General features: G+C 40.3%; 1 protein-coding gene and 1 long non-coding RNA gene across 17 annotated transcripts in view; one reads left to right on the top strand and one right to left on the bottom strand.

The window, feature by feature from the left end:
• Nucleotides 1-1,853: 1,853 nt before the first annotated feature.
• LOC135419713 (uncharacterized) lies at nt 1,854-23,234 on the top strand. 9 transcript variants are annotated; one of them, XR_010433114.1, is made up of 9 exons: nt 1,855-2,320; nt 3,149-3,311; nt 3,860-3,955; nt 4,468-4,614; nt 6,876-11,911; nt 12,540-12,683; nt 13,472-13,545; nt 14,369-14,420; nt 14,831-14,973. It is a non-coding gene; the product is annotated as an uncharacterized LOC135419713 (long non-coding RNA). The 9 variants fall into 9 exon arrangements; XR_010433118.1 differs by having other exon boundaries at nt 1,855-3,311; nt 6,876-11,113; nt 11,799-11,911; XR_010433116.1 differs by having other exon boundaries at nt 1,854-3,311; nt 13,472-13,688.
• Nucleotides 4,912-24,038, bottom strand: part of TFDP2 (transcription factor Dp-2) — a 52,862-nt gene continuing 33,735 nt past the window's right edge. For 6 of the 8 annotated variants that reach the window (XM_064666436.1, XM_064666435.1, XM_064666439.1 and 3 more), the window contains 5 exons: nt 22,818-22,886; nt 22,074-22,225; nt 18,901-19,067; nt 13,151-13,256; nt 4,912-12,348 (listed from right to left, as the gene is read on the bottom strand). In XM_064666436.1, coding sequence (XP_064522506.1) covers nt 12,180-12,348; nt 13,151-13,256; nt 18,901-19,067; nt 22,074-22,225; nt 22,818-22,886 — 663 coding nt within the window. In that variant the 3' untranslated portion in view covers nt 4,912-12,179. Of the gene's footprint in view, nt 12,349-13,150; nt 13,257-15,431; nt 15,567-16,421; nt 16,625-18,900; nt 19,068-22,073; nt 22,226-22,817; nt 22,887-24,038 lie in introns of those variants that run through there. The other 2 variants (XM_064666440.1, XM_064666441.1) reach the window with 2 other exon arrangements.

Genomic DNA, 24,038 nt, shown 5'->3' with positions numbered 1-24,038 from the left:
ATTATTTTTATATTTTTAATTATCTTTTAGTGCAGTGTATTTTTTTAACTTATGAACAGTTTATTAGTCAGAAAATGTACTGCTTGGTGGATGTATTTTTCCAAAAGTTTGAAATAGGGGTACTCGTTAATTAATTAATGTCTGGCAAGAATTCTTTGAACTGTGCAGTTATTTCTGAAAAATCTTCAGCAGCCAGGGCTGCTTTATTTCCTGGAATTGTTGCATCTCCAGTGGTATATATACCCATCTGTCATTGTGCCAATCACCCATTTCCTATAGATAAGTAGATGGCTCAGTACCAGCCATGTCAGGAACACACAGTTGGACAGTTAGATGGGCTGGAGGGGTCTTCAGTTAATGTACAAACCTCATCAGGTCTTGGCCAGTGCAAAAGCTTCTGCTCCTCATTTTGCTGCTCAAAGGCCAACAAATACTGGTCTGATAAGTGCTCTGATATAGTTGACTCAGTCATTTGGCAATGGACCCCAGACAGAACAACTCTATCACATTCAATCTTAATTTAATAGTCTTAATATATATTGCCTGCTGACAGAAAACGGTAGGTAGGAGCTTGGCAGAACATGAAATAAAAGTTTGTAAGCCTGGATAGAATGTTTAGAACTTGGCTTTAGTCATGCTAATGAGATGATGAGAAAATATCAAAGGTGAGAAGACTTGAAAGTAATAACAATAAAAATCCTGGGCTTTCCCCAGGCTTACATCAGCATGACCAGCCTGACTGCAAACAGCCAGCAGCTGCATTAATTTACATCTCACAAACATACCTTATTAGCAATAGGTATAGCAGCTGCTTCTACAATTTGGTTAATTTAGTATTAATAATACTTAATGACTTTGTTATGGTAATGTGGAAATGTTATCTTCGTGTTAAGATGATGATAATTTTTTAAAAAAAGTGTTTTGCATCTTTTTCTGTCTTGAAGGTTTTGTCTGCGGATTCTCTAGAGCTGTTTGTATTTTTTTTCTCTCCAAGAACAGTTAAGGTTTTTCACCTTCAGAGATTTGCTTTTCCCCAATTAATACCATACAGATTTCACACACTTCATATTAATGTTTTCTTCCAGTCATGATTACTCTGTATTAGTGATCATATGTTCAAAATTTTGAAGTAACAATCTTTTGGTAAGAGGTCACTTTTTTAAGGCAGTGGCTCCGTCAATCTAGTCAGAGAGTCCATAAAATGACTAATAGTTGGACAAGTCCCTGGCACTGCTGTGGAGGGCTTTAAAAGAAGAGTTGGTCGAACCATCTGTGAGAAACTGTTGGTTACTGGCCATTTTTTTTCTTAATTATTTTTAAATAAAACTAGGTTCTCAATTTTAAAAGCTGGACAGTGATGACCTACAGCATGCTCCAGGCTCTGGAATTTCCTATAAAAGTCCTAAATTCTGATGGAGGGTTTGCAATGTGCCTTGTGAGAGTGGGTCATGGCAGCCAGGCCCAGCTCCCGAGGGTGTCTGTGCCTCTGTGTGCAGGAGGGAGCAGGAGGGGATCCTCGGGAGAGGAGGGTTCATCTGAGCCCCCTGAGCCATCTCCAGACCAGCTGGGGCTCTGGCACTGGGGTCTCTTGCTGCAGCACCACGGACTGGTGCTCAGAGGTTCCCTTGCGAGAAGGGGTGTTTCCCGTCAAGCTCTAATTCCAAACTCCTCAAAAATCAGGAGTGCTTATAGAAAGGTGGATTTAGCTGCTGTTTGCCTCCAAGTTCTCGGTCTGTTCAGGCCCCTTGGAGGAGGGTTCTATGCCCCATTTCCTTTGGCCGGAGCCGCCCCTGCGGCCGGTACCGGGTGAGGGGCGAGCGCGGGCCCCTCACGGGCGGGCGGAGCGCGGGTACGGCGGGAGGGACAGGGACGGGGACAGGGACGGGGACGGGGACAGGGGCTCCCACCGCCGCCCTCGTCGGGCCGGCGCCTCAGCGAGGGTGTGAGGGCGGTGCAGGGCCCGGCGGTGCCGCCTGGGCTCGGCCCTCAGGGTCCGTGGGGCCGGGCGGGGAAGGCGCTCGGAACCTGCGCGGGTCGGAGGTGCCGCGGTGAGGGCGCAGGAGGAGACCCTGCCTGCTGGGAAACGGGAGCGAAAACCGCCCTGCCACCGGCAGGACAGCGGGGCCGCCGTGCCTCTGCTCTGGGGCTTTGAGTTGCCTTTCACCCTGCCGTGGGTGAGCTGGGCTGGCTGGGGCGTTCACACCCTGCCTCACCTTGCAGGGACTTGTCGTGTCCGTGCCCTCAGCCCGGGCCTGCGCTGAGAGCTCTGCGTGCTTTTTGAATTTCACTCTGCAAAGCCGGAGGCAGGAATTGTACACAGGTCAATGCTAGGACATCGTCGTGGGCTTTACTCGTTTGAAATGGTTTTTAACTGCTGAATGTGCCAAGACATTTATGTCCTTGTGGTGCTTATTTATTAAAAATAACTATCTTACTTGTGCCAGCAGCTGCTGTAAAAAATGCAGTCTGCTGCTTTAACATAATATGGTGTTAAATGGAATTTCTGTTATTTAATATTTGAAAACTATTGTTCAGATAATGGTGATAGATTAGTTAAATCTAATATTTGTATGTTGTCATTGCTGCATAATGTGAACTTTAATGTCAAGATGATGAAAACTTGGGTTAGCAATGGTCATTTGAACCAAAGGAGGATATTGGTTGCGTGGTTTCATGTCTTGCAAAATGGTGCTTAGATAATTTTGTCATTTTGTAGCTCTGTTTGCTGCCTTATGCTGAAGAACACACACCCTTCTGTTTGCCTACTTCTTCCTTTTGTTGTCATCTCATTGTTGCAGGCTTTTATATCACTTCCTGCTCGGCTCTGCCTGGGACAATGGTTTTCAGTTTTTTAATGGGTCTGTGAGTTCTCTCAGAGGCTGCTGAGGGATTCTTGAAACGTTACAAAACCAAGCCTGCAGTGGGTTATCCGGGGGCAGCTGTAGGACCCAGCAGGCAGCAATGCAAACCCTTCAACAACGTGCAGGTTTTTTTAGTCTGACAGACTTGTTCTAGCCATTGTGACAGAGGAGGAGTTCTGTGAAATGTATAGGAAAGTTTCTTCTGTTTTGTTACCCCCGAACAGTGGTTTCAGCATGGGGACAGTCCCACGGACACGAGGTTTTTCAGCCTTTTCAATGCTTTACAGTCAGAGCAGCAGAACAGGGTTTGGTGTTAGGCAGGACCCCCAGAGCAGAGCCAGGTCCCTCCCAGGCAGGCGAGGGACGGTGCTGGAGCTGAGCTGCGTTCAGGAGCAACCTACACGGATCACAGGGAGCCAGGGACAGCACTCGTGACAGGGCACTGTGACAGTGAAGTATTGTTCACATCCATCTCCTATCCTACACTTGGGGTTGAGACAAAGTTTAATGAATAATAAACCTACACAATTTGGGGGGGGGGTCTGGTTTCCCTGAATATTTTGAGGTATTTTTGCTTTATAACAGAATGTGTGGAATTCAGCAAGATACAATTTTAAAGAGTGTTATTTTTAACCAGGAAAAATACTTGTTGTAGCACAGAATAGCACTTGATGCTGCAGCAGTTGCCATCACTTAGGAAACATAGATTTACTGATGTGAAGAAAAGCATAAACCAGTGTGTATGATGCTGTCTGGTTGGACAGACAAACAAATTCTAACCAAAAGCATTTTTAATTTCAGAGAGTGTTATTTGCAGACTCCTCCATTCTTAGGGATCCATGCCGAGTGCTTCTTCCTTAGAAGAAGAAAAATGAAAAGAGCTTTTATGCTCTCAATATTCTCTCAGTTGCTGTGTTGGGTTCTTGGGGAGGAGATCCCCAGGTGAAAACAAAGCACAAAGAAATAATGTAGCTTACCACAAAAACCTCTCCTTTTAGGTTCTTTAGAGGAGAATATTCCAAGCAGCTTCACCATCAGTTTAATGTTTCAGAATCATTCTGGTAGCAACTTATGCAGTGCTGACACAAAAGAAGGTACAGATTCTTAAACTTTTTTTTTTTTTAATAAGCATAAATAAGTCATAAATATCTCAATTGCTGAGATAAAGATTGTATCCTCTCATCTCTTCAGTTTCTTTCCTATGAAAAAGACATTGCAGGAGTTTTTAGCTAGTTATTTGCCAAATCTGTTAATGAAAATGCCTTCCCAAATATACCAATGCATTTCAGTGAAAGGGGCCTGTGATAGTTTCTGTTTATTACAGAAGAATGAACTCATGGTTTTGCAAGTCTTCTGCTATTGTCTTTAACCTTTACTTTCAGCTGGTTTAAGAATAGTGAGTCGTGGGTCTTCTGTGCACATGGGGAAAAACAAGCACTGTGACATTACTCAGTGTTTTCATATTGGGCAGAGTTGGAAAAGCAACACAGAGGATGAAGAGGAACTGTATTTAATGCTACTTAAATTAGTCTGATTTGGATTCTTGCTAAGAAAATATGAGGAAAGGGTTTAGAAGGATATAAGTTCAGTCTATAGGTGTTTGAAGGGTGTTCACAGGATTTGGCCTGAGACATGGGGAGCACCCAGAGGACTGGAGTACAGCGTGCTGAGGAAACACTGTTCCATAGGAAGAGCGAAGCCTGTGTGAAATGTGCCTTCAGCTGGACATGGAAACTGCTGAGCTGTTTCTGAGGTACTTAGAATACTCTTAGACTGGGTGCTTGTCTTGAATAGACAGGGACAATAATATCCCTAAGAATTTTGTGAGTTATCAAAATGGAACAATTTCCAAAGTCTGGCATCTCTCCCTGGATAATGAACCTATTGAGGATGCAATTGCTAGATTTTGATATTTATTTCAAAACCAAAGCATGCAATATTTCCTATGTGAAATAGGGTGTTGTTTTTTTTTTATAAGGTACATACTGTCAGCATTAACCTTGTGCAACCTTTTTCTGCAGTGTTTTTCTCAAAAACAAGCCCAATCCTGTTGCCTTGAAAATCTTTTATTCGGTTCTTCTACAGTTAAGCTTTACATTTCTGTTCACAGACAACTGGATGTTTTTCTCCAAAGCACACACAGCTTTCACCTCAGTCAGACTGTCTGCTCCCCACCCCCATTTTGCAATGTACAATTCCCACTTGCAGCATTTTCAGTAAACATGGGATCAATTGAGTATACAGAAAAAGCTTCTATAAAATTTCCATTAAAAAAATAACAAGTTTTTATTTACAATGTGTTTTCTACTACAAAGTAATATTTCCTATTGGTTCAAATATACTATTTGCTAATGCCAGTGTTCCTATTAGGAAAGTAAAACTTCGTATATGCACTTCTCTTTATATCTTTATCAGTGTTTAAAGCACATAAAATACTACCACATTTTTTTTACACTACTCCTAGCCATGTACAATGTGGTAGTAGAAATTAACACTATTTGATCAGGACAAAAAAAATCAGCATAGCTTAATAGCAGACTTTCTGCAAAAATAAAACTTTAGCTTATAATTTATAGGTATTTGCAAAGAAAGAAATCTGTGGAGAATTGAAAAATTAAAATGAATGGGCAACTTGGACTGTCCTGAAGTCACAGGAGTTTAATACAAGAAAAGGAAGAAAAAATTCCACCGAAGGGTTCATGTGATGCTTTGTGTTGGGAGAGGGGGAGAGCAAGATGAGTAGATTAAAAAATAATTAGAATTTCAAATCTCAAATAGTTAGCATCCTTATATTGGATTTGTCTCTTCCCACCCACCACGTTTACAAACCCTCCTTTGAGTTCAGTGTTGAAGGAGGTCATAAAATAGCTTTGTCCATGACTGGCCTCATTCTTAAAAAAAAAAAAATTAAGTTTTATTTAATTAAAAATTTAATGGACTTTCAAGTGGTTTCTCCATTTAAACATAAAAAGGAAGCCTCTCTACAACTCACTTCCATGTAGAATACAGTGGATATTATAAGTGCTCCTGTCGGGGGGCGGAGGGACGGCCCTGCCTTTTGCGTGTTGCAGCAGCTCCGGAACAGGGGCTGAGGGCACAGGAGCATTCCCTCATTGCCAGGGCACTCAGCGACTGCCAGAGCACCCCGGTGCCAACAGACAGACTGGTGCAAAGCTGTGCCTGTACTTGCTGCTCACTCCTGATGCCAGGTAGGATATGCAAACACAGAGGCTGCTGCCTTGGTCCCAGGGCATTGTTTGCAGTCAGGGCCTGAGGAACAAGGACAAACTCATACCCTACTTCTTACAGGTTTGCTCAAAGTAGGATTAACTTTTTCACAGTAGGTGCTTGTGAGATACAGTGTCATAACATTTGCATATACTTCTCTGAAGTATTTCTCATATATACAGCCTGGCCTTTAAGACAAGGGAACGTGCCAGAAACTCGTATGCTGGGTTGTGATTCAGCTGGTGTTTTCCTGGGGAAATTCTGGGAGATCCACTTAATCCCTGCATTAGCACAACCGACTCTACTAATTGTTAAAGCTACATTAGCAATTTAACAAACCCACTAAAAAGCCTGGAGAGCGATTTTGTGGACTTCCTGTTTTCTGATCAATGTTTTAACTTTTGTGGCTGTGACCTGAAAATGTCATCAGGAAGGGCTGTGGATGTGGTGTTTTTCCCTCTGGCTGCCTGCCTCGTATGGGGGAGCCATTGCTGCTTCATGGACAGCACAAGAGCCAGGCAGTGCTGGGGATGGATGTCTCTGTTTCACTCAGCCTGGATAATGAGAAGAGGCTAAACCAACTCACTGTTAAACACTCATTTTGTCTCAGAAAAAGTTTCTGCATAGATGAGTTTACATCTCCAACTGGATGTAAATTTTACATAGCTGTATCCTGCTATCCCATGGTGTCCATATATCTGAAGTGTCTATGCCTGGAGAGTGTTGAGTACTTAAGAATGGCTTTTAGAGAAGTCAGAAGGTTTAAGTAATTTCCACTTACTCTAGCCAATACAGAATACTAAGAAGAGGTGCAAGTTTGGGCTACTGGGAGGTTCCAGTATCTGCTAGTAATTATGGCCCTGAACCAGGTTAGTCTGCTTTTCTTCTTAGATAAATGAAGATGTATTTATCTGTTCCATATTGTTCCAAAGCAGGAGGCTTTCTCCTGGGATTTGGATGGTTAGATCTCGGATGTTACTTCTGCCCAAATCTGAGCAAGGGTTTTTGGTGGTCCTGCAGCTTATGTGGATGTCCTAAATGTTGGATTCTTGGGTACTGTCAAAAATATGGAAGCAGAAAGAAAGCATTTTGGTTTTGGCTGCTCTCTGGGGTAGCCAGACAAGGTGGGAGTATGAAAGGTGTGAAGTGAGTGTGGAGTCTCTGAACAGCTGCGATCAACAGCCCCTGCAGTTGTTACTGTTGGGCTGTTTTAATGAGCATTCCCTCCCCTCACTGGCAGTGCCAGCTGGGTGAGGGATCCAGGGATGCCAACTCAGGCAATCAGGTTGGAGGAGCTGGCAGGTTCTTGTAGATGCAGCTCTACAGTGACTTGAAAGGATGGTAATCCTTAGCAGACAGAATGAACAACTGGGACTAACATTAGTTGTGGGTATTTTCTTGGCAATATACCTGGATCCAGGGGAGCAGAGTTGCTCACAGCCTCTTAAAAACACTCACCAGACTAAATTCTAACAGCTAAATAGGGAAAAGATAATCTGATTTGGGAACTTTGTTAAGTCTAAGGAATGAGAGCTTCAGGAAGTTTTATGGTATCAGGACTGGGTTATGTGAGCACCTGCCAGCAGAAAATTAACTATTTAGAGCTGTTCACATGCTCGGGTAGGTGTGTGATGGCCACAAATTCCAAATGATTCATTGGTGTGTTGCTTGTAGACATAGGTCAGGATTCAAGAAGGAGCATATTCTAAAGAACAAAACCTCCATAAACAGGTCCTTAACCTTCCCCTGTTCCCCAGTAATGCTGCCAGAGGTACTGCTGAGGATCCTTCAGCCAAGGAGGCTGAAGCAGAAGGATGTCACCTCAAAGTATGGCTAACACTAGAATTTTGTAAATCACAAATTAAAAAAGCTCATGTAGTCTTTCCCCAGCTTCATTACATCTGGCTATTTAATATACACTGATGTCCCTGAGAGATTCTTGCAATGAAAATGAGGTGCATCAGGCAGAAAATAACTTGTTTTGGTCTGTCTTCTTTGTAGCATACCCTGTGGTTACTGGCTTTGTTTTAAATGGAACCAAACCCCAAACATCTTTAGCTCACTATTCTCAATCAACTGCCTGGATTATTTTCAGCTGAAAAGGGCCAGTTAATTATAAAAAGGATTATTGCCCAGAGTTCAAATGTAGTTAAGTTTTATCCATTCTCTTGAATTAAAATGGTGGATGTGGTCAGAAGAAAGAGAATTTGAGATTTAAAACCTTAACTGTGGAATTCTAAATTCAAGCAGCATTTCATTTATGAACTTGAAGGTCTTAGGGCTTTTTACATAATGTTACTCCAGGCTGATGTTGATCAGCAAAAGTCCTTCTGTGGGAATTCTTTGTACTCAGCAATTTCCAGCTGCTCAAAAGGATTAGGGGCATTTACAAGCTGTAGTTTAAAAAACTAAAACCCCTTAAACAAAATGGAAACATCTCCAGTGTGGATTGTGCTGGCTTTAATGACATTAGTCATTTAAGTCATACCTTCAGTTAAACTGGTATCATTTGCTTAGATACACACACTTTCTGAGATGAGGTGGATTGTTGCCAATAATTCCAGTGTTAAAATGAGAAGGACTTTAATACAATTTTAAGAACCAAAATCCACAAACAATATGTCAGATTTCCACATAATAGAAAAATGCTGTCTCCTACTCATATTTTTTCCTCTAGTTAGTGGAGCTGACAAGTTTTTCTAAGTCAGATTTAGATTTCTCAAGCACCACAGAGTAAGTCCAGGAATAAAGCTGAAATTTATGTTAAACAGGAGCTGCATGACAATTGAAATGTTAACCTTTTCTTATCAGAGATATCATCTAGTACTAGTTGCTGCTTGTTTCCTATCGATGAGTGCCAGGGGTATGGCATGAGACAGGAGAGGATGATGGTAGCTGAACAGAAAATGGGAAAACCAGTCTTGCTCATGACCATTTATTCTGGAAAGTGCTGCTGGCTCTCAGGGGAGGGAGGGCCTGTGTGTTGAAGCAGCTGAGCACAACCACTGCCACGAGCTGCGTGGGAGCTGTGTGGTGAGCTAATATTCTCACCCCCCCTGTTACTCACAATTGCTCAGTGCTCAAATCAGATACAACACCTGCATTTTGTGAGGTCCTGCATTTACCTATGTTGGTTTGTGGGGTTTGTGTGTGTGTGTTGTTTCTTTTTAAAATATGTCAGCTAAGATCAACAGGAATGACTGAAAGGCTTGTCTGAGATCATACATGAGTGACTATGGCTGGATAAGGCCCAAAATTCTCCTAGTTCCCAGACTTCAGTGTAGCCACAAGACCACAGTGCTTTAGTTGAACTTCATCCTCTACTGGAACTTGGCACAAGGAAACCCAAGGAAAGAATTTACTTTTGAAGTCTCTTCTAAATGTTGTAACTTGTTTTGTCCTTTGTATTCAACTAGTCCAGGAAAAATAACTTCTAAAGATTTGGTTCAACTGTCTAAATGAATGTTATGTGCTCCTAGATTTTTTTATCTTTTGATAGCTTGAGGTTTGCCAGAAAGCAAGTAGCTGTGCAGTCTGCTGCTTTGAAGGGCACAGACATCAATGGAAGAAAGGTATCATTTCAGATCTTCCTCCCGTAAAGCAGAAAGCACACTGACTGCTAATAAAATACATTCCATTTCTGGGCAGGAAGCCTTTTTTTCCCAGGTTCTTATAGTTCAAAGTGCTGCTCTTTAGGACCTGTTTAGTGTTTTGTTGGTTTTAGTTTTTACACAGATCTTGAGTGGGAAGTGTGAATAAAGTGTAAAGTTAAATGTGCCCCTAATGTATTGCTGAGGGGTAATTATTTAGAAGATGTTTCTCTTTAAGAGTTCCTTAGGATCCTGCATAAAGGTATCTTTGATCTGCCCTCTCCAATGAAAGCTGACTGACAGTGCAGTTTTTGAAAAGCAATGGGTTTATAAGAATAAAAGTGATTATCTGTTTAAATGAAATGTCATTCATGAAGCTGCAAATTCCATAATAACATGCCTGGAGTACCTGTTCTCTCCTCCCCCTATTTCCAAAGTGAGCTGCTTAGCTCAGGTGCATTGACTCTCTCAGCAAGAATATTACTTTGTGTTTGTAAAGCTTTCCTTGGTATAGAGGTAGTGCTACAGATTTGGTCAAAGTGAGGTGGTGTAAAGCCCTCAGTCTGCTCTTGCCTGTGAGCCATGGGCACAGGATAGTCTTAACAGTCTTGCCCAGAGGATGAATAACATGGTAGGCATACAGGAATTCTTTTAATTTGTGCATTTGTAACTGAGCTGTGTAAGCTAGAGAGCTCTACTTGCTCAGCCAAGAGCTGTACTTACATACTGGTGCTGCCCTAACTGTACCTCAAGTGCAGGAGTTTGAACTATCTGTGAAAAGTTTCTGGATGCTTTAGTTTTTGATGTAAACATGCAGATGTGCTTGTCTGCTCCTCGCAGTTTTGCCTGTCCTGGGTGCAGCTGGTCCTGTGCTGCCTCCTGGTCACAGCCAGGCAGCTCAGGAGCTGGAGCCTCATTTTCTCTGTGCAGCTCAGGCTTGGTGCTTTTGGCCTGAGTGCAGGTCTGGCTGTAAGAGGTGAGTGGGCACAGCCCCTGCTGGGAGAGTCCCCTCAGAGCCCCCAGGGGCGCAATTGCTGTCAGTGCTCAGGCAGGAACAGAGGGATGAGCTGCCTCCTCTCCCAACATAGTAACATTGCTGAGACAACTATTACTTACAGTATAAAAACTGGAAAGAAGTAACACTATTTTAAACTGCATTTACCTAATTAAAAATAGTTAACTTCTAGGCTAGTTAAAAGCCTGGATGTTAGAACACCACGAGAAGAGTACATCTGCAGTGTATTGTGCACTGATATTGAAGTGGTTTTTTTTTTTTTAAAAAAAAGGCCTTTATGATTGGATGTGATGTTAGCTATGGAACACACAGCCTCCTGCTGCAAGTCTTATTCAACAGTTCAGATGGGATTCGTGTTGTGTAACTTGAGCCACAGATTATTTGAAGTGGTTTGATACAATTTTCAAAGGCGCATCAAGGTGAGTGCAACAGAAGTTAATGATAAGACAGTTCTTCTGTCATACATAATCCAAGCTGACTGGAATGCAAAACATGAAATGACATATTGTTGAAATTTTTTTTTTCCCTAAGAACCTCAGCCTATGACTTTAAAAAAAGTTCTGTGACCTACCCAGCCCACATTTGAAAGCACTGCCTTGAAAACACGCTGCCTGAGAGCCTTAACATGGTGGGAGGCTTTTTTGAAAAAAATCCAACACATGCTCTAACATCAAAGGGATTATATAAAGTTAGAACAGTAAAGAAGAAGCTACACTGGATACATTGTAATCTAGAAATACAATTTTTTGTGACTTGTTTTCCTTAAAAAAGCTGGTGCAGAGAATACTGGATTTTTCCTGACTGTTTTAATAATGACTAAGAATATTCACTTATTTATAATAAATTAGGTCTGCAGTATAAATGAACATACGAACCTTTTATACTGTTACTTTTAGAGTATCTAAAATGGATTTAAACTATTTCAAGATCCATTTAATCACTTGCAATTTGTATTACTTTAAGAATCTTCTATACAGCAAGTTGAACAGAAAAAAAGCAAACATTTTAGCAGCCCCTTTTCCCTATAACCATTTTCATATAAGATAGTTTTAAATAGCTTTTTTAACGCATTTGCATGTGCTCTTCCTCCCCCTTTTTCTAAAGGCAGCACAGCCAAAAGACAATGCAAGAATTGGCATTTGCTGACTGACTCCGTTTTCTTCTCCATCTGGTAAAGACAAGGGGAAGACAGAGACTTAAGTCCCAAAATGGAAAAGGTAAACTTGGGGTTTGCTTTGCCAAATCTCTGAGAACTTTGTTCTTTTCCTCGGTTTTAGCTGATAAAACCCATTTTGCTCTGTCTCTACATGTCACTCTGTGTTCAGTTACAAAAAGTTTTTCAGTTATGAATAAGTTGATTTTGAAGCGTCCATTTTGCTTCACTGAACACAGTGCAAAACAAGGCAAGAAACCAGTAAAATCCAAACAGGAACTCCCATTAAGAATATTTGAGCAGCATTTTGTATATTCCATTTTCTACTATCCTCATTCTGGGGAGGAAGAATCCTCATCTTCATCCTCTTCATCTTCATCGTTGAAGGAGCAGGGCGTTTCCCCCCGGGACGCTGCGCTGCTGGACTGCTGACTGCTCAGGGCAATGAGCTGCCCAGTTGCTAAGGCCACTTCAGCATCCAGACACAACCCTGCATTCTCACTATCAAAACAACAGAAATGGTCAAGTTTAGAGGGTTTCTCATGAGGTTTTAAGTCTTCTTTTCCTTTAGTCAAAGAAATGCTGCCAACAAGGAAAAATCCAGAAGTGATACAGTGAAAACTGATAAACCATTGCAAAGTTGCATAGAAAAGATTATTGAGTCACTTTTTTTTTCCATAAACAACTAGGAGAATTGCTCAAGCTGAAGAAATATTAAAGAAGAAGAAACCCATCAGTTTAGTCAATGCACGAAATGCAACGTGAAATGAAGCTATTAATGCTGTAATGAAGAACCTGTTCCAGAATAATCCTTATTTCCATTTTTTATGGTACAGGTAACCTCCAAGCAAAGTATGGCTGTTGAGATGTATTTTGGATTGGGTTTTTACTGGTAGTGGTTTTTTTGTTTGGTTCTTTGTTTCGTGAGAGCTTAAGCAGTAGTGCATTTAGACACCAAACATTCTTTTGCATTCTGCAGAAATATTACCAGCCTTATATCCACATGTAATTACCTATTTGTAGGCCATGCCCAGGCAGGAATTTAAGGTTAATCAAGAAAAAGGGCTCAAAGTGATTCTATTCTTAAGAAACATAGCTGGTATGTTCAAAATTCAAAGCATGTTGATTTGACCTTTCAAATATAATTATCAAGGAAGATAGAATTAGAGACTTTTTCACAATCAAAATCAACCACAATAAGAAAACATCTCAATTCATTCATGAAAGTGGTATGAAACAGGAGGTTACTGAAAGTACCACAAGCATATGTAACTACCCTTGAATAAAAAATTATTTCATTTACCTTGATTTAGCATTGCAAGTGCCTCCAGCTGCCTCTAAGTGTGAAACTACTTGTGCTGAACTTGAAAGTAACCCTTGGTTTATCCATGAAAATCCTGCAGACATATCTACAAGAAAGCATAACTGTGTTTATGATAGCTACTTAAATATTTTTCTTCCTTTTACAATCTTAAACTTTGCAGTTAGGATTCCATAGTTTAGTTTAGAAGGTACCAGTAGCTCAAGTTGGTTTTATACTGTAGATGTGTCCTAGTTAATCAAGATGAACTTAACCCCTGTGTTTGTGGATGAACTCCAGCCTTGCATTGTTCCCCCCTCACAGTTATGCCTATTTCTCTGAAGCTTTCCCCCTGTCTGAAGAGGATTCACCTGGCTGGCAGCCATATGGAGTCACAGGTACTGAAACAGGAGTTCTGGAGTCCTTCATGGGGACTTTCTGCTACAGACCAACCCTATGAAATGCCCCAACAGCTCCTGCTCTGCTTGGTGAAGTTCAACTGCAACTGTATTTATTGGGCTGAGGTGCTGCAGTCGCCCGGGTGGGCTCTGTGTTGGCTGTGTGTGTTCTGGGGCCAAAGGCAGTTTCATCCTGGTGCTCTCCTGGCTGGCTGTGGTGCAGAAATGTTACCTAATCCTAATCCATCTGCCACACACAGAGCTGGCTGTGGAAAGCACAGACCAGGGCAAAGGTCTTGTGCCAAAAGTAGGGAAGAGAAAGCCTGTTGTACATTGTATGTGTGACATGTAAGGCTGTCTCCTCTCTGGGGATAGGAAGTGTTAGGGTTAAGACCATTAAAATGGTCTTGCAATAATGCTGAATTTCTTCAGGTAATTTGTTAAAAGCCCCCTGAGGGCCCTGAACAGGTAACTTACAACCCTCATAGCACTTGTTTTCAAATTCCCTAACAAGTAATGCCTGTCAGTTGTTTCCAATTACACACATTTCTGCCAAGAGAATCAGCAAAACAAGTCCATTGACCCAATTACACTTGTGGGATTTTTTTTGGGGGGGAGGTTGTTTTTAATTTGTTTCTTAGATAAGGTATTTCTATTGACCTGCCCAAATTCCATCTAAACACAAAGTTAACATCAAAACAGTTACCAAGACTGTCTAGTTCTTTTCCATGGTGCTTGCATGTGGTTCCAGCTGGATGCATTAACCAGGAGTCAGAGTCCTTACTATTAATTCTATTCCTAATGAAACGTCTGTTCTGTACAGCACAGTGGGATTGTACTGCTCATATTTATCTGGAATTGTTCTCTAAGAGCAGGTAAGAGGAATAATTAAATGTGTTTGTTACATACACGTTCTCATTTGTCCTTCTACATTCTTGTTAGGCTCTGGTTCCTTGGGATTTGGCAGTGTGCTGCCTAGGACAGGCTGGCTCACCATGTACTGGGATGGATCCACAGGTTACCTTGTGCTGTGGAAACCTGTTAGCAGCTGGGTATTAATGACATGTCCCAAAGCAAGGCTAGCAAGAGTGGTGTCCCTGCCAGCAGCCCTTGGAACGTGACAGCAAACATTAATAAGTGGCAGTTTTAGGGTGATCTATGGAGGACAGAATAGATGAGGATAGTTAAATGTGGACATAGCTGGATGGCTTTCACTAAGATTGCCCTAAATGTAGGTTTGATGTTACAGAGAACATGTTCTGACAGCTTCCTCCTATCTTTGCAGGAGGAGGCTAAGCCATTTGGAAAGACTGCATTGTATTTAGATTAACAGAGATGTATCACAGTGTTGTTTCCTGGTATTATGAAGGAGTGTACCTGTGTGTACATGCTTAATATTCCAGAAGAATAACAAGACACTGCTAGTAATCTTGTGGTTTATTAACATTTTTGGATAAGAGCAAGGTAAAAGAAAGTGTGGCTTTTGCACAAGGCAGAAAGGTGGTTCATAGATGCATATCCCTGCCTTGTATTTTCATTGCCTTACATTTCTAAATTCTATTTTTCAGTGGGCTCTGGGGAGCCAGGGAAAAAAGGAAGTTTGTGAAAGACAGGGAGTTGAAGCCATTTCCAGTATAGAAAAGTCTATCAAAATAGAAATCTGCCTACAATGAAAGACTTATTTCTTCTAGCAGAGTAGATCAATTACTAATAGCTCCACTTAGGAACCAGGGAAAGCAGCTTGGAAAAACCTTCCTGAAGTCCAGTCTAAGAGTGGCATTCTTATTCTGAACTAGGCATATCTTGCAGCAGATACCCTTGATAGAAATTTGTACTTTCCATGAGAAGGCTCTAAAGCAATACTCTGAGCAGCTTTAGTAGTTACTGTACAAGTGCTGCATAGGATTGTTGTTGATGGCTCAACAGACTCCTTCAGTCAGGGGGTACTCTTGGCTCTGTAGTTCCAACTCCAGCCCGTCTTCCAGTCAAGGCTTATTATACAGGTAAGGAGCAGAGCACTTCTTCGTGCAGGGAAGCAAAAAGAAGTGTTGTAATCTAGAGGTCCTAAACTGCACCACTTTCTCTGCCCACTGCCTTAGTGGGATCCACAAAGTGGGATGCTGTTACTCCAACTGTTAGTGCCTCAGAATTTTTATTGCCTGCTTTTTTTTATCTGTAGTCTCATTTCTAGGAGGCAGGACTCTAACTTGGTTTTGCATTAACTGCCTGTAGTATGTGCATGGCTCAAAAGGCACAGGATGTTACTCTGGATATGGTTCTACAAGTTCATGCTTGTCTCAGTGGTGTATTTCTGCTCATGCAGCAACCTCACTCTCTCCTTCACATTTGAGCTGTTCTGGTTTGAGCCCTTGGCTGGAGAGTTCTACTGGTTTAATTGTCAGAAACTCCTCTGCCAGACAAAAAGCCTGTAGTTCAGTACCTGGAACCAGTTCAGGAAGAGCACACAGGAAAGTACCTGGCTCAAAATGAAATGGGCAGGAATGTGTAACTAGGACTGGGACCCTGGAATGCATCTTAAGCTGGTGCAAGTATCCTGTTTTAGACATTGTCAGTTAGGACAGTCAAGCAACAGAAAAGCATGTAACAAACAAATTTAAGATATACAGAATATATTACTCTGTGATGTTAATATGCCTTAGCTTTGGGTGATTTCAATGGCAGTCATACCTGGGGATCACACCAATGTAGTACTTAAAATGCATATTACAAAAGTGCAACACTTTTTTTGCTAAGACATCATGAAACTGATAGCAAACCTAGAAGACACTACTTTTAAAATTTGGGCACTTGAAGAATGGCTAAAATACATGATCCTCCTGAAAAGAAAATACACTAATAAGGTTTTGATGCACACATTATCAGTTCAGCAATTCCAAGCAATTTATTTGGCTGTCTAATGCAAATAGAAAGTTATTTCTTTTCAAAGCTGAGATGGTCCAAGGTTTTTTGTCTATTTTAAGTTTCTTTAATCTAACTGGTTTAGACTTGAATTCTTCCAACTGCTCCCCAAGTTCTACTGGCAAGCATCACAGTACAAACTGTGGAAGTCAGGAATTATCTGAAAAAATGACCAGGCAAAGGTCAAACTACCATTGCACAGGAAATTACTTACCTACTTAGACATATTAGAACAGGACTGGCTTCTACAGCAGCTGAGTTCATGGAGTGACTACTGTGATTGTAATAAATCTTGATCACAATAAATTTACTTGGGGAATAAATAGGAGACCTTGATTTGTTTTTCCTGTATAGTAGAACTGAAGCCAATGTAGTTAAAAGGGCCATCATGACAGCTGTAGAAGTAACCATGGATTCTAGAAACCAGTGAGGACCCTTTTATTTCACTACTCCTGCAGTGTAAGAAACAATGTTTAAAGACTCCCAAGGTTAAAATGGAAAGTTACACTTAACCAAAAATAAATAAGCAAGCAAATGCTGGATTTTCAGGTACTGTGCAAAACATTTCAGTCTGTTTCCCTTATTTGTCACTTACTGCCATTAGAAACCACTACTGTGCAATTCATATCTTAACTGTAGATTAGTGTTGTGCAATTAAGTGGCAAACAACAGATAGAAGAAGCCTTTAAAATAAATGTCCATGTGCTGGTAGCAGCACCTCTGGGCCCATTTTTTCAGAGGCTGAAACAGCTGAATGTAACCCACATCTGGATGTGACCCATTGCCTCAATGCAATTTGAGTGAAAAATAAACCCAATGCATTTCCTGTGAATTAAAGGCTCTGTGGGTTCCTGGCTGCTGGTCTGTTACCTGGGAAATACTCAGTAAATAGTGTAATGACACAGGGGTTTGTGCAAATGTAAAAAACCATTCTGTTCTCTGAAGGTAAATTAAGGCAGGCTTAAAATTAAAAAGAAATTTTAGTTTGATCCTGGACACGTGGGAGCAATTAAGTAACTTAAGCATTGCAACACTATTAAAAAGATGTGGGTTCTACTCCTTTCCCCTCTCTTACGTTGCTGATGGTAAATAATTTTTAGTTGAAAGAATCTGCAAGGAACAAATCAAGATTTCTTTCAACTTCTCTTTTTGGTACCAGTGGTGTCTTATAAAGACTTGGAGTGTAATTTCAAAATTGATCAAAATTAAAATATGAAATCTTAGTTTTAAAATGCACAGGAAAAGAGGACCAGGAAAACACAAACAAGTGTTGATAAACGTAAGCATGTTTGATGTAGTTTGGAATGTTAAGCTATTTAAAGTGTACTAATTTTACTGAATGTAAGTGAATTTAAGTTATATCCACCAGTGTTTTGACATCACAAATTTTAAGGAATTGTTTCATTCTTAATTCTTTCACACAGTTAAATCAAGAATACAAAAACATTTGTTCAACTTCCTGATCACTTAACTATATTTCTCTTAGCAAACAAAATGGCCTTTTTTTTTTTTTTAGTATAAGGCCTGCATTTTAAAGATCCTGATATGAAGATTAAATATTGCCAACTGAAGGAAATCAATTTTAGGACAGTTTTAAAAAAATTAAGTGAAATGTTTGAAGTTTCCAACCTTTCTGTGAAAGACACAGTTTTATACTACTGCAATTTAAACAAGACCAGAGAAGTCAGGGCAATAGCTTTGTTCCCTTTGCTCACAAACCAAGGTCTGTACACAGGAATTCATTGGGTAACACTTCCTTTATAGATAAAGTCCCTCCAGAAATCTGAGAAAATGTTGGGCTAAGTTCAAGCTGTGGGTAGAGCAAGAAGAACACACTCTGACAATAACTAAGGGAAGTGATGACAAATTTTAGCAGCTCTAGTCCAGTGATGCAACACTGAGTGAGTTCTAGGTTTGAGTGTGTTTAAGCATGACCAGTTCTAACAGGGGAGGTAAAAGCCTCTGCATGGGACTCCTGTCCCAAAGCCTTCAGAGCCTCTTGATTTATTTAGAGCTCAGTTCTCAGATGGCATCTGCTGGCACCTGAGGGATTACACTCAACCCGTTCAAGATGCTTTTTCTCTCCTTTTCCTCAACTTGGGAGGAGCTGCCTTCTTCCAGTTTGCTCCTCCATACATCCAGTTACTCAAAATTAATACTAATGCATGAAAATCTGTTCTTGGTATCAATTTAGTTATTTAAGAAATATTTTCTTCATAATGCAGCTCGCTTAGAAGTTCGTTGTTATAAATCAGTGTGAATTAAATTTACAGGACAACTATGATACAGCTTCCAGAATTAACAGCAAAACAACTGGTTCATATACCAACCCTACTAGGTCCCATAAAACTTAGCTTAATATAATTAAATTTGCTTCAGTTAACCAAGGTTATGGATTTGATCCGGAACAACATTTAAAAGTCCCATCTAACTTACCTGTGATATAGCCTTCTAAAGCTTTTGGCACCAGTGATTTTGCAGTTCTTAGGTCCTCAGCTGAGCACTTGCCTGCTTCGAGCCCAAAGGACATTCCCATTCTCTTCAGCACCTCACTGTCATCATGAATCTCGAAAGTGTTATCGAAATTAAAGAGGTATTCAAATCTGCATGTAAAAAATTAGAAGTGAGATGGTTTTGAAAAGAGCACAGCTGTGCTTTTCTTGCTTATTCTTTCTCTGGTTTTTTTTGGTATGCACTGAGGTAAGTGTCTAGATTCTTCATTTTCTGTAAAGGGTCCTTAGGGAAAGAGAACTGCAACAAATGCTTTCTCTCTCCTGCCTACAGGGTTTAAAATGGCACTTTCTCAATTAAAGTAATTTCACCACTGCAGGAAGAAAGTCTAGAATTTTCAATCTCATTAAGTAGTTTCAAAGGGGAAGAGGAAGGCCTTATTAACATGAACCTTCACTTGCACTAAAGCCAATAAGGTCACCTGCAGCCCTGTCACCAAAATAACTATTTTGTTTTTGCTTTGTTTTACATTTCACTTTCTGTTCTACTATGCAACACTCCTCCTGTGAACTGACCTATTTACCTTGGTGTAATTTTGCTTTTTTGGATGCAGCTAGCAAAGCAGTCTGTTCAGTCCTGAACACACCACTTCTGCTGCAGGACTCTGAAAATGTTTTTGATTGCATATAAAAGTGGAATTGTGATACTTAATTGTTACACAAACTTAAGACAGCTTTAAGGAAAGCAGGGGCATCTAGACTGGCCTTAAGCTACAATCACAGGCTATTAAAAGCCTGGACCGTGCTGCTCCAGGCATCACAACATAGGGCTGGTTCCCAGTCCCTCATTTGCTGCTGACAAGGTCTTTATCCCATCCAGGAGATACAATCTCTGAACGATAACTCACTGATGGGTCTTCCACTTGCTCTCCAAGCTCATGTCACATGCCCATTTTCTTGTTAGGTTTTTTTTCCTAATATTAGCTTTCTCTACCTGGAGCCAGTAAGCTGGGAGTGTTACAGCTCTTGTGTCTGTGCACAGAATTTTCACTTGGTGCTATAATGCTTTGTGCTGGGTGCAATTGTCAGTTCCAGGCACCATTTCTTTTATGACTAATCCTGTATTCCCTGTAAAATCTCTTGGTTTTGCACCTGTATTCCTTCCAGCATAACCACATTAAGAGGGAAAATGTGTCACTGTACCTTGGGACTTCTTGTGCCTCCTCATCTTTTCAATATAATTTATAACTACTTCCTTTTTATCTGAAGACTTTACTTTTCCTACTCCAACTTCAGAAATGCCATTCCCAGTATGCTGCTTGGCACCCATCTGCCTTCTCAAACTCTAAACAAAACTTGCCCAATAACCTCTCATTTTTATTTGGGAGAAATTTCATTCTGTTTTGGCCTGTTCTTGCATAGGAAAAAGCTTAGAGGACCCAAACTTATGTGCCTCATGATACGACATCACCCTCGTATGTACGACTTTTCCAAACAATTACTTTCCTTTAGAAGATCCTCTGTAAACACAACTTTGAGCAGCTAATGCTGTGAGCTTTGCTCTTCATTAGACTTACTCACATCAATGCTTTATATAAATGTTAGTTGGAGAAGAAAGAAAAATGAAAGCACTCTTTAAAAGAGTGGGCTGTTGGGACTGGAACCAAGTGCAGGGCAAGCACTCAAGCTGACCAATAATGGAATTAAGCAGCACAAATACTCTCCAATAAACTACAGGACGTGAATTCTCCAAACTGAGTGCCCACTTTTTGCTAACTGCCTTATTAAACAGATCAAGGTAACAGTGCTTAAAACAGAGCAGATTCTGGTACTGTTTATCTACATATTGCTGCTGCCACTAATCAGTTGCACAAATAATAACCACAGTGGAAAGCTTGTTTAATTTGGGTCGTACACTTCATGACCTCCAGATGACAGTAATACCAAAGCAGGTTATATAAACTGAAGTATTGACAACTTAAATAATTTTGGTGTGCTCACTTTTAGTAGCAGCATTTTCATCAGTTGGAGGCTGTTACACGTGTGCTACACTGCTCTAGATCCCAGATGCCAGTTTAACCTCTGACAACTTCAAAGCAACAGTTCTGAAGTTTCAGTATGGAATTGTTCAACTTCTTAACAACTTCAAAGCTCAACATAGAGCCCTGTTCAAAAGAACTATATAGTGTGACTATAAAATAAGGGTATAATTATGCTAAACCAAAATTGATCCTAAAATTCCCAGCTTGGTGAACTGCAGTGCTGATGGGAGTATTCCAAAAGTTTTGTCACAGAATGTATTGGACTTCAGTCCAATTTTCTACAAAAATTCAACTTTTAATAGTATTGCTGTTTTGCATGTTGGTGCTTAGGTTACTAGAGCCTGTCTATTTTTGCTGCCTGACACAGTTCAGTCCAGGATTTGCACACCAAGAGTGAAATCTGTAATCTACAGTATTAAAGCAAAGCCAGCTATTCTCAGCTGATAAACTATTGTGATCCGATTACCAGTTAAAGTAACAGCACCTCACACTTCAGCCATATTTTCACAGGACAAAGAGCACCAGAATTATGTAACTGGAATATTTTCAAATTAATATAAATGCAACTATAGCAGTTTGCATACAAAGACAGTCTTTCAAATTTCTATGTAATTTCCTTCAAAGAACTAAGTGCCCCTTTTTTGGTGCTAAAAGACACTTTCAAAGTTGTTATCATCACCTCCAGGACGTTACTTTTGTGTCACATGGATCACCTTTGTTTCTGACTGTGTACAGTTTTCTGGTATATGAAGAGTAAATATTCAGAAGCAGTACCATGGCTTCATGAAAAGGTGATGCTGTCCTGGTATAGAGTTTCATTCGGTTATTTCTTCTGTGCAGTGGACGCTCTTTGAAATGTCAGCCTGAAGTGCCTTTCACAAAGTGACAGTTGACCTTTCTTAACTTGTAAAGCAGTGTTGATAAACTCATTCCTATTACTCTTGCATTAAATATTAAAAAACCCAAACCAAAACAACAAGCAACCCCATGGAGTGGCAGTTGCAAATGTAAAATACAATAATTACTATTAGTAAGCTAAAAAAATTTCCCTTGTTTAAGAAAAATTCCAGTCTGTAAAGAAAATAAAATTGTAAAAATTGATTCCATAAACACTCACTTGTCACTTGATATGCTGCAGTCTATAATTGTTCTTTTGCTAGTGTTGACTATTAAGAAGGGCAGCTGTATTGTGGAGTTCAAAGATGGAGGGCCTTGATTTTGCTGTTCATTTTGCTGATTTCTTTGTACCAAGTTTTTAAATGCTATTTGCTGTAAAAAAAAAAAAAAAGATCACTGACAATAAAAGAGCAGACATCAGTGTTTCCAAGAAATGAAATATCATAGGTCTTATTTACCAACTCTCAATACCTTATTTTGTCAAAAAGTAAGTTGTGGCCTGATTTTCTCTTTGCACAGTGAAGTTCACCAGGAGCAGAAGTTAAAGGCAAATTTCTCACACATATCCTAATGACTACGTCCCACTCACACTCCCTGGAGAAGAAACAATAAAGGAGCACTAAAGCTTCCCCATTCCTTTAGAAAGGACACTGGAGTCCGAGGTCTTCTCTGGTACTTTTTAAGCATTATTACCTCAGAGTAGGAGCTCATTACACTGAAACAAAAGTTAACAAAAATCCCCCCCTCTTCCCGTGATCTGTATTCTTTTCCCTCTCCTTTATCACCCACTTCTCTCTCTGAAGAACTAGTTTTGAAATTCTTCTCTGGAAGTTATTAAACAGGTGCTGTTTGTGACACCACTCACTGTCAACTGATTTCTTATATCTGACTGCATCTGTATGAAAATGTGTGGGTTTAGGAAATGTACTTTCATTTATAGAAAAAAAATTAAAATTAAATATACCTGCAGCAGCAGTTCTTGCAGTTGGGCTCGCTTCTGTTTTATCCTTTCAATCCGCTTCTGTTTTTCTATCTTAAAAGATAAATGTAAATGCATCAAGATATTTCCTTAGTTACCTCATCTGTTCCATTGTGCAAACTGAAAGGCTTTCTTTGAAAATGGGGTGAATTGCCTCGTCATATGAGTTTCTCCAGTAAACAGGTCTGTCAAACGGTAATTTCTTTCTTTGTCAACAATTTTAACTCCAGTAAGGAATTAATTATTACAAGAGACTTATCTCCCCACCCATTGTTCTTCTGTACTGTGAACTGAGAGCCAATTAGCACCAAATCAAACACTTGCTCGAGGGGGTGCTTTGGGGTTTGTGTTTTTTATTTTCGGGGTTTTTTTCCTTCTGCCCTCCACTCTTCGGCAGTTGTGCACCTCATAAATGTTTGGAGGCTGGGCTCAGGATCATCACCTCCACCTTTCCAGTGACCTCTTTTTGTTTGAGACTCCATTAAACTCACAAGATTGCAGCAACAAATCTCGTGATTACCTCTACTCCAAAAAGGGGGTAGAGGTAACATTTTCTATATGAGCACAGAATCCTTCTCTTGCAAGAGTTTTGTTAATGGCAGTTTATGGGGCCAAGCCATCCTTCTCCGGGTGTGGAGTGTTTGGGACAGCTGGAGTGCTGGATGCATTTGGAATGTCCTCCAGGGCAATAGGAGAGAACTGGACAAGTGTCATCACGGTTACAAGGGGTTCTTCCTCATCCTGTTGGTGCCAGCACTGTATCATTGCTCCCCAAAATATTAAACCCTTACATTACCTCTTCATTCAACCACTGAAAATAAATGATACAGTCTTTTAAAACTCAGCTGGCCCAACCCCTCTGTCCTATTTACAGTGTTGCTCTGTGGTGGTTCCCTCCTTACACACTTCAATGTTTAAAATGCTTCCTTCAGAGCACAGTAAATGACTTTTCTTTCTGGAATTCTTAAAACCAATAAACAGTGCAGATATCATTTAGGCATGGTTTCTATATAACAATTTTTTTGTACTGGTAATCTTATTAGGATTTACACTGTAAGAAGAGTTGGCAATTTGAACAGCTTTAAAAGCAAAATTAATTCTGATTTTCACACCATAAAAATGTAGCTGTATTTTACATTCTCTTCTATTATGTCAGAGGAAGCAACGTTTTTAAAAAAAATATGCCTGGCTTCCATTTTGTGCATA

The sequence above is a fragment of the Pseudopipra pipra genome, chromosome 10 (assembly GCF_036250125.1).
Source record: "Pseudopipra pipra isolate bDixPip1 chromosome 10, bDixPip1.hap1, whole genome shotgun sequence".
In the NCBI taxonomy this organism is placed as follows: domain Eukaryota; kingdom Metazoa; phylum Chordata; class Aves; order Passeriformes; family Pipridae; genus Pseudopipra; species Pseudopipra pipra.
Note: the sequence above shows the minus strand (reverse complement) of the source record. Positions and strands in the feature narration are given on the sequence as shown.